This window comes from Hippopotamus amphibius, chromosome 13 (assembly GCF_030028045.1).
Source record: "Hippopotamus amphibius kiboko isolate mHipAmp2 chromosome 13, mHipAmp2.hap2, whole genome shotgun sequence".
Taxonomy (NCBI): Eukaryota; Metazoa; Chordata; class Mammalia; order Artiodactyla; family Hippopotamidae; genus Hippopotamus; species Hippopotamus amphibius.
In genome coordinates this window covers 42,558,425-42,578,456 of record NC_080198.1, presented here as the reverse complement: position 1 = coordinate 42,578,456, position 20,032 = coordinate 42,558,425, and the positions used below count along the sequence as shown (strand labels likewise).

The 20,032-nt window shown below is 39.5% G+C and overlaps 1 protein-coding gene across 1 annotated transcript in view; it reads right to left on the bottom strand.

Annotated features, from left to right (window-relative positions):
* Window positions 1-20,032, bottom strand: part of WDR48 (WD repeat domain 48) — a 52,099-nt gene that overhangs the window by 10,896 nt on the left and 21,171 nt on the right. Inside the window, exons 3-13 of the mRNA XM_057705648.1 lie at window positions 19,902-19,980; window positions 18,720-18,802; window positions 18,471-18,600; window positions 16,465-16,553; window positions 15,977-16,078; window positions 10,903-11,127; window positions 8,788-8,862; window positions 7,915-8,017; window positions 6,809-6,906; window positions 2,072-2,179; window positions 1,664-1,760 (exon numbers count right to left, since the gene is read on the bottom strand). Coding sequence (XP_057561631.1) covers window positions 1,664-1,760; window positions 2,072-2,179; window positions 6,809-6,906; window positions 7,915-8,017; window positions 8,788-8,862; window positions 10,903-11,127; window positions 15,977-16,078; window positions 16,465-16,553; window positions 18,471-18,600; window positions 18,720-18,802; window positions 19,902-19,980 — 1,189 coding nt within the window. The remainder of the gene's footprint in view (window positions 1-1,663; window positions 1,761-2,071; window positions 2,180-6,808; window positions 6,907-7,914; window positions 8,018-8,787; window positions 8,863-10,902; window positions 11,128-15,976; window positions 16,079-16,464; window positions 16,554-18,470; window positions 18,601-18,719; window positions 18,803-19,901; window positions 19,981-20,032) is intronic.

The window sequence follows — 20,032 nt, the reverse complement described above, 5'->3', positions numbered from 1 at the left end:
TTAACTCAACATGGATTAAAGACTTGAATGTAAGACCTGAAACCATAAAACTCCTAGAAGAAAACACAGGCAGTAAGCTTGCTGACAATGGTCTTGACGATGATTTTTTGGATGTTACACCAAAAGGCAATGAAGGCAAAAATAAACCAGTGGGACTACATCAAACTAAAAAGCAGAGCAAAGGAAATCATCAACAAAATGAAAAGGTAATCTACTGAATGGGAGAAAATATTTGCAAATCATACATCTGAAAGGGGTTAATATCCAAAATATATAAAAAATTCATACAACTCAATAGCAAAAAACCTGAAATCTGATTAAAAAATGGGTAGAAGATCTGAACAGACATTTTTCCAAAGAAAATATACAAATGGTCAATAGGTACATGAAAAGATGCTCAACATCACTAATTACCAGGGAAATGCAAATCAAAACCACAATGAGATATCACCTCACACCTGTTAGAATGGCTATTATCAAAAAGACCACAAATAATAAATGTTTGAGGATATGTGGAGAAACAGGAAGCCTTGTGCACTACTGCTGGGAATGTAAATTGGTGCAGCCACTGTGGAAAACAGTACGGCAGTTCCTCAAAAATAAAACTATCATACGTAGTAATTCTACTTCTCTTTATCCTAAGAAAAGGGAACCACTAATTCAAAAGGATATATGCACCCCCATGTTCACTGCAGCACTATTTACAATAGCCAAGATATTAGAAACGACTTCATTGTCCACTGATGGATGAATGGATAAAGAAAATGTGATATGCACGCACACAGAGAGAAATATTATTCAGTCATAAAAAAGAATGAAGTCTAGCCATTTACGACAACAAGGATGAACCCTGAAGGCATTATGGTTAAGTGAAAGGCAAATACTGTATTATATTACTTATATGTGCAATCTAAAACAGAAAAGCAAAAAACCAAAGCTCACAGATACAAAGAGCAGATTGGTGGTTGCCAGACATGGGAGGTAAGGGAATAGGCAAAACAGGTGAAGGGGGTCAAAAGGTACAAACTTTCAGTTATAAAATAAATAAGTCATGGGGCTGTAATAACACAGCATGGTGACTGTAGTTACTAATACTGTACTACATATTTCAAAGTTGCTAAGAGAGATCTTAAAAATTCTCATTACGAAAAAAAAAATTTTTATGGATGGTGATGGATGTTAACTAGACTTACTGTACTGATAATTTTGCAATATATACAAGTATTGAATCATTATATTGTACATCTGAGACTAATACATTATATGTCAATTATACGTCAGTAAATTTTTATTTTAATTGGGGGGGAAGAAAGTGTTTCCCAGCTTCGCTTTTCCTAACCTAACAGATTTCCACAATGGTTTAAGGGTAGAGAGTGTGTGCTGCATGTTTAACTGTTAAAACTAAGCCATATACTGTCAGAAAAATCAAGATCCCTTAAACATTTAAAATGGAATAGTATTTTCCATTTCCACATGAGGGAATGTACAGATTTCTGGAAAAATTATTTTTTTAAAATCCAAATATTGTTATTGAAAAAAAAAAGAAAAAAAAAAAAAAGATGAGCACATAGCAAAAATAAACGAACAAACAAAAAACACACCCCAGCCCAGATCCACCCTCTCTGTTGGAAGGAGAAAGAGAAGGAAGGACACTTAAACTTACATTTTGGATCTGACCCGTCAGGGCTGCTAAAGCCAGCATCTTTTGCAGAAACCCAAGCAGCAAAACAGTCACTCTCATCCAAAGTAATCGTCAACATCTGTCAAAAGAAAAAAAATTGTTAGTGACATTCCATTGGAATACATTCTCCAAATCAATCTCTAAACGCTTATTTATTTGTACTATTTGACTAAAGTGCTAAGCCACAGATTCAGAACCAAAATGTCTTTTGTGTGATTCAATGCAACTATAATTTAATATACTGGGATATGAAAAGGCATTTAAACTGCATAAAATTTTTTCCTTTCATACCTAAAAACACAGGACTCTCTAACTAATAATACTTAATTTTGAGCTATATTAGAAATTTTTAATTAACCCCAATTGCACGAATATCAATTGCTAACTTACCCCTGTTTTTAAGTCTACTGAGAACCAATTTGGTACATATACCATCTTAAATCTTTTCTTAATTTCATCTTCAAAATCCACTTTGCCCAGATCTTCAACTTTACATGCCTATACATCAAAAAGAAAGTATGATAATTATCAACGTTAAGTGGTCAGCTGACTTGATTCTGACTTATCTACTCAAATTTTGCACATTTGCCTAAATATAATGGAGTCTTAAATACATTCCAAAAAGAATGTGGTCAAATATTTTTATCTTAAAGCACTGACCTTTAAGTAACTATGTCCTATTAAAATTTTAAATTAAAAAAACACAAAATGTTCTTTTTTGGGAAACTAATTTAATTTTGCTTGTATTGATATAACATACCACCACACTTACCTGGAAGCAAGGTCGAATGAAGCAAAAAAAAAAGTATTCAAGGAACAAATGACAGTTTCTAAGCACTGTAAGAGAACTGTGACACTATCAACACCTTCAGACAACAGCTATAGTACAGGCAGCCTTTTTACATTTCTCTTTCTTGACCATATAGCCTTTCTTATTCATTCCTTAAATATCTATGCTCCCCCAATATTATGTCCTGAACTTCTCCTGGTGCCATGGAGCATTTCCAATCACCGTTCATCTCAATCCTAAACCGTATCACAGAATGTTCCCTCTATCTACTCTTCCTAACAGCAACCTGGCTCTTTCCTGAGGGTCCCATCTCATCAGCTGTTTTCTCAAACGGGTGACTCTGTGTCTTCTCCTATATCCCGTAACTCCCTAATGGCATACAGAGACCACCATTCCACCATTGCTATGTAAAAACTCCTATTTCTTTGAGCCTGTATCATTTAGCTGCAGTAAACCATACCCCTTTTCCTCATTGCCATCTGGCAACCTTTGTGCTCACTCTCCCTCATTCACTGGCAATTTGAGCCTGGCTTAACGTCTTGCAACCCATCTTGAGATCTTGCTTGCATCCTGGACAATATCCACATCCACATGGACAACACACAGGACATGATGGCCTCTCAAATCCTTGACAGTATTCCTACTATAAATGTACAGTCATTAACGTGACTTGGGACTTCTTTCCAAAGTCAGCTCTCCACAACATCTTTGTCAAATCTCTCCTCTCCTCATATCTCTGACCTTGCTGTCACCACCTCTCTCACCATCCCCAGCACATGACTCTGACCTCTACTTCTCAAAAAAAGGAAAGCCTTGACAAAATCCCCTTAACTTTCTGCTACTGTTCTTCCTGGTGCAAGGAAAAAGGTGTCCCTTCTTGCTGTGTCTGAATCCCCTCACCACTTGCTTCTTGTGGACCTCGTACCATCATTTACCCTCTCATGTCTCTATTGGCTTCTCCTCATGAACAATGAACCATGATCAAATTTCTCCCACCTTAAAAATACCTAAACAACAAAACCAAACCTTCCCTTGACCTTCTCATGCTTAAACCTCCTCCAGCTACTGCCTTTCCTGCCCATCTCACCAAAGTCAAATTTCATCAAAGATTGTCTCCACTCAAATTCTGTTTCTTCACCTTCCAAATGCTACTTAACCCGCTCCATCTGGCTTTTGCCCTTAGGTCTCCCTAGAAACTGCTCCCCCCAGACACCATCCTCTTTAGCTAGATTCATGTGCACATTCCATTCCATTGTCTCACATGAACTCTCAGCAGGCCAATGCAGCTAACCACAAGCTCCTTTCTGAAATGCTTAATTAGTCCCCGAGCTGCCATCAGTTCTTCATTTTCTTACCCCTTTTTATTACACACCTTTGTGGCTTCCTCTTTTTCTAAAAATTCTTGAAAGGGAGATGACTTGGTTTCTTTTATTTTCAGTATAGATGTATCCCTTGGAAACTCTGACCTTTCTAATGGCTCCAATTATAATCCACAGCTGATGAGTGCTGAACTGATTTCTCCAGCCCAGCTCTTGCATCCGTGCATTAGGGTGTACAGCTTTCTGCTAGCAAATGCCTCTACCCAGATATCCCACATAAACTCAAATCTGTTGTCTTTCTCAGCATGTCCCTTCTCCCCAACAATTCTTTTTTCCTCTTATGTTCCCTACATCACTTCCACTCACCAAACTAATCCAGAAACTGAGGACTAATCTCTGCTCCTTCCTTTTCTTCATACTCCCTTTTATTCAAGCATCACTCTTATCCACAGGCCTAAATATCTTTCTAATCATTCTATTTTTCCCCACCCTACTCCAGAGGAATATCTGATATTTATTAGATATTAAATAATCTAATTTATTAGTATTAGTGCAGCAGCCTCCTATTATGTGTCAATCACTACAATAAATACTTCTCAAACACACCCTTAACATGATCAAGAAATAGGTACCACCCAGATTTTAGGAATAAGCATATTCTGGCGATCACTTGGCTAGTAGCTGGCAGAGCCAAGGTCAGAATGCAGCTCTGTCCAACTCTGAGCATATGGTCCTAAGTACTCCTGACTTCCATACTTCTGTTTAATGTCATGTCCATTTTGCCTGATCGCTTGATCTTGAAACCTCAAGGTCTAGTGTCTAGACAAAGGAAGCTGCTAGGGATACAAAAATGCCAATGATAGTGCATGCCATCTCAGTGCCCCATTTAAGTAGAACTACCTCCCATTCAGACAGCAGAATTCTACTCAGACTTCAATTAATTAGACCAAGAGAGGACTTCAGACTCATAGGCAGAAAATCAAAGAGAAGCTGGCTTGACTTGACTCTGTTAGATACTCTGGAGAATATCAGGTGCTGGACAGCATGAGGTAAATAAAGCCTGGCCACAGGGCAGAGGTAGGGCCACGTTAGTGGTGAAGTAGCCAGGTTCCTGCTGATGATGTCCTTAGGGCTGCTCTGGATCCTCCCTGTCTCCACAGAACCCCTCTCTGAAACAAACATGAGTTTCTAGTCCCCTGACATGCACATCTGTACCGTAGAGAAAAAACCAATCAGACTTTTGGAGCCTATTGCAATTAAATTTTCCACTCAACTAAGGTCTCTTGTTCTGAAGCCATGCTCACCAAGCAACTGTTATGTAATGTGATTTCCCACACAGCTGTGCCACAGGGAGGGAATGTGTTAGTCAGGGTAAGGTTTCCGTTCAGAAACAGTCTCCTTCTCCCAGAAAGAAACTTGTTTATTCTTTGGATCCAGAAGTTAACTTAAGTGACTCTCTGTTCCTTACAACCAGAAACCTAACAAAAATACCAGATCTTTTCAATTCTTCCTTTAAAGTATACCCGACATCTATCTCTTATTTTTGGATCAAACCATCTTATTGAGGGACTCCAGGGGAGGGCAGAAGGCCTGGAGGACAATGAGATCTGATGTCTTCGGCCTGGCCAGGATCTCTCCAAAGCTTCACAGTAGCCAAAAGTCATCCATCTTTTTCTTTAGATCCCCAAGTCATTATGCTTAAGATAACTACTTCCTGACTTCCAGCTTCTTTTCCATTACACATACTGCTAACTGCTCTGAACACAGGGCTTTCCTGCTCTCAAATCGTCTAAGAATCCTTAGGAAGTACCAAAGAAAGGCCAAGTCTGGAGCCTGAAATTCATGACTTTTTGGGAAATGACTTGAATCATCTTTTATCCTTACACCCCTACTACTCCCTTATACTCACTTTGGTCTCCAATTTTACAAAACTGCTTACCTGGCCCTGAATAAGCATGTATTGAGTACCTTCCTCTTCTGTGCCTTTGTCATTCACTCCCTCTTCCTAAAATGCCCTCCCATAACCCATCTGCTGGAATACTTTAAGGCCCTGTTCAAATGATTTCTCCACTGTGAAGTTCTCCTCATTTCTCCAGTTGTAAGTAATCATCCTTGTCCATAAGCTATCTTGTTCTCTGTTGTCCCTCTTACCAGGAGGGACCATGAAATAGACTTTTTCATCATTTATGACCCTCAACACAGTTCTTTGCACACAATTTTCATTCAATCCAGAAATATCTGTTGAACAAATACAACAACACTAAGAAGGAACACTGTCAGGATTCTAAAAGCAAACTTTTCAATCTGTCTATAAATTCTTCAGTGCTATTTAGAATTGTGGTTGAACAGCTTAATACATCTCAATTTTCCAAGGAGTCACCATAACAACCCAAAGTAGTAACTGCTGCTCACACCAACGGCTATAAATTCTAATAAATGGCCAAACTTATTTTGTGTACTCTAGTGGTTCTCAACCTAGGGTGATTTTGCAGTCTTCTTCTTCCTTCCTCCCCCTAAACATGTGACAATGTCTAGAGACATTTTTGGTTGTTATAACTGAAGTGGGGGATGGGGATGAAGGTGGTTACTGGCATCTAGTGGGTAGAGGCTAAGAGATGCTTCTAAACATCCTAACAATGCACAGGACAGATCTTACTCCCCTGGCAGACAAGGACTTATCAGGCCCAAAATGTCAATAGTGTCAAAGATGAAGAATTCTGATGTATTCATTTTAAGGGAAGGCAGCACAACAGTTTGTGATATACTAAACAGAGAAAATGGTTCCATTCAAATTCTGGGTACTTAAAAAGATAAACTATGGCCTTATCCAATAGTCACATAAGAATATATCCACCCCCAAATAAGGCTGCAATTAAATCTTTATTTATATGTTTATTATGTTGGGTATTTTATATACACACACATACAACATATATACATATACACACAAAGACTACAATAAAAAATAAAGGGATATGTAATCCAATAACGTATATTTAATTACAAAAAGATACTTACCTTTAATACATCCCAATATGCCACATTATTATTGGTATCTTTGGTTAATATATGTCTCTTATCATTAAGAATGTGACACTGAATAATACTAGCACCCCCTAAAGGAAAAAAATCCACACATTTAGCAAAACAATCCTACATTTAAATTCACAGTATAGTAACAGCATCAACTGGCACGTATTGTAACAGAATGTAAATCATACTAGCCCCAAGAAAGGAGAAAGTAAATTAGAAGACCATACAATTATATCTAAGGCAATTTAAGGCTAACCAAAGAAAACCTGTCTGATTTTTTAAAAAAATATTTATTTATTTATTTGGCTGCACTGGGTCTTAGTTGTGGCATATGAGATCTTCACCTGTGGCATGTGGGATCTACTTCCTCGACCAGGGATCCCACCCAGGCCCCCTGCACTTGGGAGCGCGGAGTCTTAGCCACTGGACCACCAGGGAAGTCCCAACTGTCTGATTTTAATAGCAGATTACAGATGAAGAGACTCTTCATTTACTTCAAGGGGCTAGTAGTGGAAAATTGTTAGGAGCAAACTCCTTAACTTTTTTACCTACTAGGAAAAGTTCAAATGATGACAGGACATCTCTGAATTAATCCCATCTCTCATTAACTCTTCTTTCCTATCATCCTTCTCTTTTATGCCTCCTGAATGGACATTCTACCTAAAGGTAACTGCATGAACATCTAACTATAGACAAAAACACACCATTCAATACTCTAATCCTCTTGAAGTCAGACCTGCCCCTCCCAGTTGTAGCACGCAGAATTTGGGGGCCAGATCTGACCCACCCTGGCTTGTGCCAAAAGACAACATTAAACCTTATACCTTTTACGAAGTGGTTGCTGGCTTTACCAAGACCATGATTATTCTTATGCTGGGCAAAAACACTGCTCAAGAAAGCTCAATTTTTAAAGTCCACTAAAAAGCATTCAGAAAACATTATTCTTCTATTAAAAATAAACCAATATATTATGTCTTTTGTTGACATCAGAATTACATTTAAAGGAAGATCATCTCCTTTATTTCTGTCAATTTCTTAGTATATAATTAATGTCAACAAAAGGAACAATACCTTACAATATCCTTACTTACCTTTAATAACCTGGTCAGGCTGCGTACAAAGGGGTGTTATAGGATTTGTACAGTCATTGTCATAATCTCCAGACGCTCTAAAATTATGAATTCCCTTCAATGTCTAAAGGAACAAAATTTATTATTTAATCATTGTATGCTTTATAAGCTTTGCCAATCAGTTTAAAGTGGCAAGAAAAACAAAGAACAAATGAGAAAAACCCAGCAATAACATCAACCAAAAAATACTTAATAGCAAAATACAATTATCTACCATGATAAAAAAAAAAATACAAAACAAAAATTAAGAAGGCAATGTTGTCTTTTTAGAGAGAAGACTAGGCACTCTTCCAGGTAAAGCTATGTTGATCTCAAACTGGCACAATGAAATTTAGGTAAGTTATAGAACACTTTTTTACAAGTACAGAGAAAGACCAGTTGATCTACTTATAAACAGGAATAAATGGAAACACTTTCTGTTTCCCACAAATAGTCTGGTAAGCAAGAAAACTTAAATCTTCTTCAATTAAGACTTAAGAATTAATAGTACTTTTGTGACTTCTCTCTGCGTATCCTTTATTTCTATCCCTGTCCTTCATGCCATGAAGAAAAAGGAAATGAGTTTGAAAAACATTTTCTGCTTTCTCTTATGTTTAGAAAAGTAGAATCCTAATGAGTTTCCCTGCTTTTGGTACCTGGGCTGCCTCTTTTCAAATATAGCTCCATGAGATCAGAGGCTGTACTACTCTTTACTGGTTTTATCAGGGAACAGTGCTTATTCTAAACACACCAAATGTGTATCTTGGCTCATACTGAGCATTTGCTACTGGTACCTGGGAGGTCTGTGATAACAGACCACATGTTTATAAACCAGGTATACAGTGGCTCACTTACCCATTTATTTACTGTAGACTTCGTCGTTGCAACCCAGATTGCAGGAGGGGGATCGGCTGATCTGTCAAGCTCCATCTGCAACAAAGCACAAAAATATTGCTCTGTGGAATGTTGACTCTTCTGAACTGCCAGGACCAGCTATATGTTATTTTATTTATTTCATAAATTAATTAATTTATTTATTTTTATTGGCTGTGTTAGGTCTTTGTTGCTTCACATGGGCTTTCTCTAGTTACAGCGAGTGGGGGCTACTCTTTGTTGCAGTGCGCAGGCTTCTTAGCTCGGTGGCTTCTCTTGTTGCCGAGCACGGGCTCTAGGTGCACACGGGTTTGAATAGTTTTGTCACTCAGGCTCAGTAGCTGTGGCTCACGGGCTTGGTTGCTTCGCGGCCTGTGGGATCTTCCTGGCCCAGGGATCGAACCCATGTCCCCTGCATTGGCAGGCAGATTCTAAACCACTGTGCCACCAGGGAAGCCCAGCTATATGTTATTAAATATCAACTCCTTCATTCAACATCTATGTGCTGATGATACCATGGCACATGTTAAAAGCCAGGGATGCACAGAAAAATGAAACAGTCTCTTTGCTAAAGGAATTCATAACCCTATAAAAGTGTAACAGGGGTGACTTCTTACCAAAAACAGTGGCTTAAAGTTTTAGGTGTGGTTAATTTAAGGGTTCTAAATGGGCACAGTCAAACCGATGACTTACCATAACTTTTCGGTTTTTCTACTTTTTTGTTTTCATGTTCTTGGTAACAAAGAGACATGTTATTTTCTTTGAAAACGTTTGTAGCAAAAACCAAAACAGCCATTCTAACAACATAGCAGAAGTGAAAAGTACCCACATAATGTACCCCCGCCACTTGCCTAAGGAATACAACTGTACACTGTGAAGAGTTTACTGCATCATCCTATATTTTAAAAATACTATACGTATAAAATATACATATACTCATGTAGACATTATGCAAATGGAATCACTCTACATTTGCCCACTATTCTTCCTGCACCAGGAAACTACAGGTTTGGAGACATGGGGACAGGGCTGAACCTCTAGCAAGCAGTAATCCTCTTCAGTTCAAACTGATGCTCCTTATAGCACGGTTATGCCTGTACTAAACACTTCTTGTCTTTTTCTCCACAGCCAAGAGATCCTGGCAGCTGCAGGACTTGCAGTGCAGAGTTTCTCCTCCACACTTGACTCTCCCCATCAGTGTGCTTCTTGAACACATGCTGTGGCTGTTAGATTTTAGCCTCAACTCTCTTGCTTCTCTAAAGGATTGCTGCTTTTGTCCATTAGGCTGTGCCATCTGTTTTAAAGAACCTGGCCAGTTTTATGTGAGCTCTTAGACCACAGGCATCCTCTCAAGGGTCTCATTTGACCTCTGTTCCCCTTTTCAGCCCTTCCTCCTATACTGCGCTCTGAGTTTCAGATGTCACTTAGTTTTGTAGATTATGGGTATTTACAGTTCTGTTTCCTGCTTTCCTTGTTGTTTTCAGATGATTTCTGAGAAGGATGGGTGGGGGAGTGCTGTCTTTATGTCTCCATTTTAAATCTCGAAATCTCCTCACTCTTCCCTTAATGTGCAATTCTGTGAACATTGGTGAGACTGAACATCTTGTCAATGATGACTGGCCATTTTTTAGTCTAGGGTTCCCTTTCAGCAGGTGTCAATATGGATGGCTTCTCAAGTACCCTTTTACCCACCTCCCAGGACTATGTTGAGGCAGTGATGGTTTGGAATATGAACCAGCCATTCCTTCTTCTTCAGGAGCCCTCTTCCACATCCTCCTCTTGAGGCAGTGGACAAACTTCTGCTTTGCTGTCCACTCACAGATACCTGAACGCCTCATTCCTCCTCTAAGGACAGGTCAGGAAAGCCAGGAGGGCTCAGGAGCACTGTGGGGCCAGCTCACCAGGACTCCCCAGTGTGACAGCCATCCATCCCTGATGTGCCCATGGAGTCACCATTTCTTCTACAGGCAGCGAACAAGTGTCTTTTTACAACCTCACAGTTTACAACCTTTACCACTTGTGTTGTAATATTGATTTTGCTGTATTTGGCGAGCACGTGTAACAATCTTAATCACAAAACTAAAACATACGACATACCTTGAGAACGGGTGCTTTTTCTTCACAAATTAGCACCCTAATGTCAGGGTTTCTTAGGTCTGTACAATAAATCTTCCTGTCCCTTCCTCCAGAATACACATGTGTGAAGGCATCATTGACTTGCAGAGCCCAAACACCTTCATCATGCACTCGGTACGTTGCTATACATCTCTGCTGGCCAAGGGACCAAAGGCGAATTGTCCCATCAGAACTGCCAGAAAGGCACTGGGAACAAAGAAAGCTAAGGTTAGAAACCTGCCAAAAAATTTCTGCTCTCTTGTGCTTTGCACTTGGTTTCTCTCCTGACTCCACACTGTCAAACACACACCTCTAACAACCTGTATTCCTGCCTCTGATAAAGACTTCTGACAAGCATGCACCATAGGCTGAAATGACCAAAGGCAGCATTATGGGCTCACGCAGGGGAACCCCTCTGAGCAAAACTTCCTCTGTGCTGTGTACCAGGCCACTCAGTGCATCACCACCTCTTGGGAACATGTTAAAAATGTAAATTCCCTGGTCCCACTCCAGACCTAATGAGGCAGAAATTCTGGTGGGGCCCAGCAATCTGTTTCGACAGGCTCCCCATAGCGCACAGTCATTCTGGTGCGCCAAGTTTGACAAGCATTGCACTAGGCCAGGAAGTCTTTTGGAGCCCTGGGTCACATCTCTGTTCTGTCCCCCACCTCGCAGCTCTGGATTCCTGATGGCCTGCCAGGTCTCCTGGATTCTATTGACAGGAGCCAAAAGCAAAATCCAGCCTTGACACTCACTCTCTGTGAGCTTGGATACTTCCCATATGAGCCTCAAGTTCAACATCCATTAATACAAAATGTAAACCCTCAGCATTTAGAGTTAACACCGGCAATTCTGACAATTTCTAAAGGCTCAGGAGTGTCAACCTCATAGAAGTTGCTGGGACACAAGGCAGGGCTGAGCACACTGAGAGTCTGACAGAAACAGGCAGAATCAGCCACCCCACATTCACAAGCAGCATGCCTGGTGTTCTCTACCAGTTACTGTGGTGACCTGAGGAAGGGGAAAAAAATTTATTTCTTTGGGGAAAAAACAGCCCTGAGGAGAAAGCAACTGCGGGTACTGGTGTATGGAATTAAGCAAGCAAAGAGCTTCAAAGAAGAGAAGATAGCTGTGGGCTTGGAGACATGGACAGTGTTTGAACAGATGAGGCCTTCAGGAATATTAAGGATTTATTGGCCTGCTCTGTGACTTTCTGGGGCCTTCAGACATGTTTAATTAAACAAACACCATACTAACAGACTCCCCCATAAGCTGTCAGGAGCATCAGTGTTTTAGTTACTGATTTCAACTAGTTCACAAGAGAACCAAGAGACTAACCAATAAAGAAAGTGTCAGGAGTAAGGCGGCAAGCAGGCCTTCACCACGTGTGTAGGAGCACTGTGGCAGTCTGACGGGGAGAAAGCAGGGAGGAGCTCCCCATTCCAGGAAGAGATGGTACTCTGTGGTGGCAAACCTGTTAGCAAAGCTTTGTTCACTCACATTCTAGACCATATATCTATAGGGAATAAGGTCTGACAACCTTCGGATAAGGAAGGCAAGGATGATGGGCTGGAAGTCCTCACAGGCCGGGTGACTTACAACAGTGAAGAGATAAGTTCCAAACCCAGAATGCACAGCTGAAAGTGGGTGAGGAAACACAGAGTATTATCAGAGTGCTATATCAACCCTGATGTAGAATACAAAATAATCTTTGAGGGTAGTCAGTATTCTAAGACTGCTAAAACCAGGCCCCCAAATAGACAGCAATCACTTTCAGAGTACAATGTTAGCAAACACCTTTGCAGCATTTGGTAGTATGGTTGAAGGATGCGTCCATTTTACAGGAATTCTAGCGCCTGATCTCCTATAGGAGCTAGAGGAGTTATCAAAACATTTCCCACTGCCTCCAAACTTCCACTGGATAAAAATGAAGACCACTTCATTATGAGGTGGCCTCTGGGATTAGGACAGAATGCCCCAAATGGTTCTGCTAAGTCAGGCTCAGGGGAACAGATGCTATAGCCTGATCAGTGCTCTGTGCTTCTGTCAATGGAGATGAGAGGTACCAGTGTATTGAGGCCAGGCTGCTGTTGACCAACACAAAGTGTTTTTGGGATGGTCACATACACAATTGTAAATGCCAATAGAGAGCAGCCCAGTGGGCAAGTCAGAGGCAAGGAGTGGCCTAATGCTCAGAGATACCCCTGGACCTATAAGCTAGTTTCAGCAGGACTTGTATTACCAAGGAAAACCCTGTGAGTGACACACAAGGACGTGACCGACTCAGAGCAAGATGCCAGGTTGTCCCAGATCTTCAAGCAATTGTCTGAGCAAGTACAAGGAATGAAAAGTCAGCTGGCTTGGCCCAGGAATGCTGGCACCAATCAAAACAAATGCGATGGTGAGAGACCTCAAATTGTAAGATTTGCTAAGTATCTTACTATCAATACAACAAAGAAAGTGAGGCAACAGCTTGACATTGATGGGATTCTTTGGCCTATTATACATATCATAAGTCCCTGACTTACAATGCCACCAGAGACCCTACATCAGAAGCCTGCAGGGCAACTCTGCAGGATGCAATATATACTCTGGTCTTCTATGTTGCAAGAGTTTGAGAATCAGTACATAAAGGTTTCTTTTTTCCTCTGCTCTTTTTCCCAGTTGAGTAGTTATTACGGGTGTTGTCTTGATCAATTCCTAATGTAAATATGCTGTGTTGTTGGTGGCTAAATCTACATTTAGTCTCTCATTACCAATAAGAAAAATGGATGAGGGAGGAACTAGAGGAAGAATGGTATCTGCTTCATTATGTACTCTGAGGCTGACAGGCAGCTTTTAAAGCAGTACCGCATCACCGTCTCTGCTTTCAGTAAGTGGAGCTGACTTCAGGTGAAGTGTGTTTGTAACTATATGTGCTACTTAAATCATCTTAGGTAAAAGCACATTCATAATTGTCTATATAGGAAGCAAGGCATGGAGTGTAGTAGACACGAGGAGATTTAAGAAAGTCTGCCAGGCCCGCAGCCCCGTTTTGGAAACCATCTGTCTGCAGCCTCTAGTTAAAGGCAGTCTCATGGAGACCATATGATCCAGTTTAATCCTGGACAAAGCTAATAAAATGAGAAATGGACAACCATTTCAAGTGCAGCCTAGCAGCTACTGCAAAGTAGCAAGGAGCTAACTGCACTGGGCTTTTTTTTTTTTTTTTCTGCCACGTCTTGCATGGCTTGTGGGATCTTAGTTCCCTGACCAGGGACTGAACCTGGGCCCTGGCAGTAAATCTGTGGCATCCTAATCACTGGACTGCCAGGGAATTTCCCTGTACTGAGCTTTTTAGACTTACATGAAAATGCTGCTACAAAGAAACTCAAGAGCTCTAGAAAATGCCATGGCTTAAAGACAAGAATATACTTATTATTTCTACTCTTCTCGCCAACTACACTAACTAAATATGAGAGTGAGCCAAAACTTACCTGTACTCTGGTTACAGTAAAACTCCTGTTGGCCGCACTGCCTTATCAGTGCTTTCTGTTCAAGGCTAGAGTCTCCTCAGTCACTGCTGTGCAGGTGTGAACATGTTATATCAGTTGATTTGTAACTGCAGTTGAGAGCAAAAATGGATGCCCCACTAGTGATTTGCACAAAAGAAGAGCAGCATGCAGTGATTCGTTTTTTGTGGTCTGAGGGTGTACCTGGTGCCATTATTTATTGAAGACTCTGTATGCAGTATGGAGAAAGTGTTTTGTCATGAGGAAGTGTGTATGAATGGATAGAGGAGTTCAAGGAAGGTTGCACTACTGTTAGCCATACAAGGATGAAGATTCACTTCTGATGAAGTGAAGACAGCGGTGCATTCGTGGCTCGAAGCTCAGCCTAAAACATTTTTTAATGAGGGAATACGAAAGCTTATTGACAGATGGACAAAGTGTATTGAAAAGCAAGGAGATTAGGTTGAAAAATAATGCATTTGTCTTTTCTAAAAGTTAATTAAAATAAATTCTACAGCCAGAGTGCGGATGATTTTTGCCTCACCCTCCTATCATGACTCCCACTCTGCAGATGAGCAAACAGGGACTGGTAAAGAAGAGTCCTCTCTGCAAGGCCACACAATATATTAACATCGAGATCCTTCCACGTCTCCAGAGACCTCCATGGGCATCTCCAAGCTTCTCTGCCTGGTTCTGAATAATGATTTCTTTCCTTTGGCTAATTTTTCAAACTTTCCTTTCACCTCTGGAGACAAAGGCTTCTCTAATTCATGTGTGAGGCAACGTCCATGACACAATTTCCACAGGAGTAACAGACCGATGGTGTTTCTCATCTCATCGCATTCCTACTCTCCCTCTTCTAACCCCATCACAACCAATTCCAATGATCCCTGCCCTAGGGAAAAAATGGCAGCAGTACATTGCAGAGGTATGTCATAACATAAAAAGGTGCTCAGTTTTTGTTTTTTATTATCTACACTGATGAAAGATCATTTTTCTACTGCTACAGAACAGACAGAATTGAGACCTATAATTCACAAATTATGTGGCCAACAGAGCAATAATACCTGTTCAAACATTACCAAAATGTTTTTCTTTGAAATGCTGACTCTAAGTATTATATTCGTTAACTAAACTTGCAGACCATATCTACACAGTCAACTGACAAGATCTGCTTGGAAAACAGATCCACTGTGAGGAAATTTTCCACTTACTACACTGCCAGAAAGCATTCAATACAAAAGCTTCCTTCTGCTTTATACAAGGGAACATTTTAAATTATTTTAGCCTATACATATCATAATTGCATATACTCACCTGCATTAGAATTATTCTTAGGAAATCCTTTGGCCTTTATTTAAAAGTTATGCAAACAGAATAATTTTGAAATGTGGGTTATTATATGTGCAACTGAGTATTTTAAGGATTTAAAAATTAGACCACAGTTTATAATGTGTGTGGCTTTTGGTTCAAATCAACTATGTAACAGCACACAAAGTGGGGGAGCTCCTGCTTGATGAAATTCTGACAAGGTCAGTAGGTAAATTTTCATGTGAACTGCATACCTGTGTGCCATCTCTGTTCAACAGCAATGCTTTAACATTGTCCGTGTGCCCTTTAAGCTTCATTAGTTTTGCACATGTTCTTGGATCCCATACTCTTAAAACCTGTGAATTTTAACAAAGTATCATACAAATGATCAAATTTAAATAATAGATGACTTTTATAAATCAAATGACAACAATTAAATTCTGAGAGGGAAGTACTACTTCTGCCAATAGACAGTGTCCAAGGCTCCCAACTTTTTTAAGTAGGAGGAAGCCTTTTTAATGTTAAAAAAAGCACAGGCCTCCCCCACCTCACCCACCGCCCCCATTACCACACACATACATGACAGTAATTATACAGTTATACTCTTATTTGTTCAAATAAAACCTTCATTTTAGTATCCACCAGGCAAAAGCTCTCTGTATATTTTGTAATTACACAGGTCAAATTATTTTGGTTTCTTTATTTTCTAGTGTTAAAATATACCCTTTCAGTTTTCCCTTACCTTCTCAGTGGACCCTGATACAATGATTGTTCCCAGTTGATTCATTGCCAGGCTATAAATGGAATCTTTGTTCCCACTTAAAGAAGATGCTATTAAGGATAAATGGAGCTAAATGTTAAAATCATCAGCTGTTTAGTAGCTAGTTAGCACAAATTGCAAGTTTAATTATTCGATTTAGAAAATCTTATCTTTATGAATACTCTAAGGAAAAGAACTCTACCTATAACGGAGATAATTCTAAATAACAATATTGTTAACAAAATTTACATCTCTTCTGGATTTGAGCATACACAAGTGCTCAATAAACATTTTCAAAATTGAAGTGCACTGCCATGTAAAAAACTATCTGCATAAGTAATGTATTTTCAAAGATATACATGTGCCAATAAAAATGAAAACTATGGCTAAACTCACTATTTATAAGAAAACACAAATCAAACCAAAAACATTATTTTCACCTACCAAATAAGTTAAAAAACAAGGCAATACTCAATTCTCAAAAAATACAGCTAAAATGACACTTTCATACATTACTTGTGGAATGAAAATTTCGTACAACCCTTCTAGAAGGAAATTAGGCAATATGTAGCAAGAATCATATTCATGCCCTTTGATTCAGAACTCAATACCACTGAAGAATGTATACAAAACTATCTACACAGTATGATTCCAACTTTACAACAAAGAATCAGTTTAAACAAACACACTGAGATGTTGTGAGTAAAGGAATAAAAACATGTATTTAGAAAAGTAACTGCCTGTATTAAGTGCTCAATAAATGTTAGCTACTTTTATCTCCATAATTATATAAAAAAACATTTGATATTCTTTCTAAGCAGTTCTAAGCAAAACATATCTGTTGCAGAATCTATAACCACTAAGCCTCATCTCTGACCTTGGGACAATCCTGCTTTTTTTTTTTGCTTTCTTCCCCCTTGTTAGTGCCTCTTTCAGGCAGGCCTTGCATCTAGAGAGAGCTAAATCATGTATTACGACAGCCCCCAGCAGGGACCAGCTGCTGAATTCCTGAGGTTGTGTGCAGGTGAAAAATCATGGAAAACAAGGGAAGAATAGTGTTTAGACCTTCACATGTTTCCTGAGAAAAAGGGCAAAATAATATTTAAGAAACGATAAACACCAGTCTCCCAACCTGCCCTTCTTGGCACATACTAGATTATATTAGAACTGTTAGTTATGTCAGCATGAGAATTCATGTTGGACCTGCTATGTAGGGATCTAGATTGCTCAGGCCCATATCCTGAACACAGACCTTCTCTGTCAGGCTTAGCTGAAAATGTGCTAAGAGTCCCTGCTGACACCCAGCCTAGAGAACTTGTAGGCTGGGCCAAGTGTGAGGCCAAGTTTCAAGTCTAGACCTGTCTGAGTCTAACTGGGTAACTGAGATCTCTTAGTTGATGAGGCATCCAGGCTATCGACCTGCTGTAAGTGTCTCTGAATTGCCTCTAGATGCTAATAGGTTAGCCTTCCTGAACTCTACCGGAATTCGCTGGATTCTTTAGGGCTGCTCTGAAAGGGTCCCACAATGCTCGCACTAAAAACCTTTGGGTATTTTCCAACTTGGCTATTAACTCGAAGGCTATTAGTATACAGTAAACTCTGAAAAGTCAAAAACCGCCTACTTTTTGCCAGGTAATCACCACCTCCATCAATAATATCTGCCTAGAGTGTGGCTTTGGGCCAGGCAAAGCTGTGGGATATACAAAGTAATATGACAGACACTTCTGCCCTGTGGAAGCTTACACTTTAGCTAAGGAGCTAACACATGCACACGTACAAAAATAACCAGGTTATACCTGGAGAAATTACCATTTTTAGACTGCAGTCAGGAACTAGTTCCTTGCTGTTTAATCATACTCTTGGGGGCTGGAATGCTGTAGGTAGAACCACCGCCTTGATGCAAACTTAACAAATTTTTTTATAAACCATTCTTTATGTCAATATGTCTTTATGATCACTTTCAAAGAAATTTTTTTCAAACACCTTACTTGTGACAGTGTTATTTGAGGCAGTCAATGCTGTTAGAGTATTCACATCCCAAAGGAATATTTGTCGGTCCAACCCAGCCGATGCTACCAGTTCTTTATCCTTGGCATATGCTAAGGCCTTTACATAATCCTGCAACAAAATACACATACTATGATTTACCCTGTAGATCAATAAGCAAATGAGCCACGTAAAATATGAGGATCCCAGTATTACACTAAAGACACTGAAAATTGTGTTAGTTGTTTTACCTTATGTGTCCTTAATGTTGACATGCAAAATCCCTTATGTGCGTTCCATACTTTTACTGTTGTATCAGAAGAAGCAGATATTACTAGAAGAGGCAAAGAATTAAACCCCTTAGTAGTGTGACAACACCACTTTAAAGAATTAACGTAAAACAATGTAAAATTGTCTCAAACTTTCATACATACATACACAATGTTCATACATAAATATTTGAATATTTATGTATATTGAATATTGATAATATTCCCAACATTAATTCAAATATCTTAATATTCATACATACATACTCACACATATACATATATATCTGAAAGTTCTTTCTAGAACCAATTGTAGTTTGTCTCAAATATTTATTTATTTATTTATTTTTTCAAAACATTTATTTTGGCTGGGTTGGGTCTTTGTTGCTGCACGTGGGCTTTCTCTAGTTGTGGTGAGTGGGGGCTACTCTGTCACGGTGCGCGGGCTTCTCATTGCAGTAGCTTCTCTTGTGGTGGAGCACGGGCTCTAGGCACGTGGGCTTCAGTAGTTGTGGCATGTGGGCTCAGTAGTTGTGGCTTGTGGGCTCTAGAGCACAGGCTCAGTAGTTGTGGTGCAAGGGCTTAGTTGCTCCATGGCACATGGGATCTTCCCGGACCAGGGCTCGAACCCATGTTTCCTGCATTGGCAGGCGGATTCTTAATCACTACACCACCAGGGAAGCCCTCAAATATTTTTTTAAATAGGCAAGACAAACTTTTTCAATGTTTCAGTTGAAGGCGCAACTAATTTGATTAAGAAAAATTTCTCTAACACAGACTGCGAAACCAAGAAATGGATCTTAACCATAATGAAAACAAAAAGAGATATTACTTAATAAGGTTAAAAGAAGAATACATATTGTATGCGTCTATTTATATACAGTGATGATGTAGGCAAACTAATCACTAGTGCTTAGAAGACATGAGAGCAGTTACCCTGGGACAAGGCGTAGTGACTGAAAGGGTGGCATAAGGGGGCTTCTGGTAATCTGTTTCTTGATATGAGTGTTCACCTTATAAAATTTTATTGAGTTGTACTCTCAAGGTGTGTGCTTTTCTGTATGTATGTTATACTTCAATAAAAAGACTCACATTAAAAAGTGAAAAATATATCAAATAGAATTAAAATCTTTCAGTAGCCCAATAATTCAAAGCAATACTTACATGTTTTCCCATTACAGCAGAGTACAATGTCATTTACCCAATCGGTATGGTGTTCCATAGATGCTATATACGGATCTTGCTGAAGAAGAAAAATCATAAAAATGTCTTTAATCTATATTAGAGGATAAAAT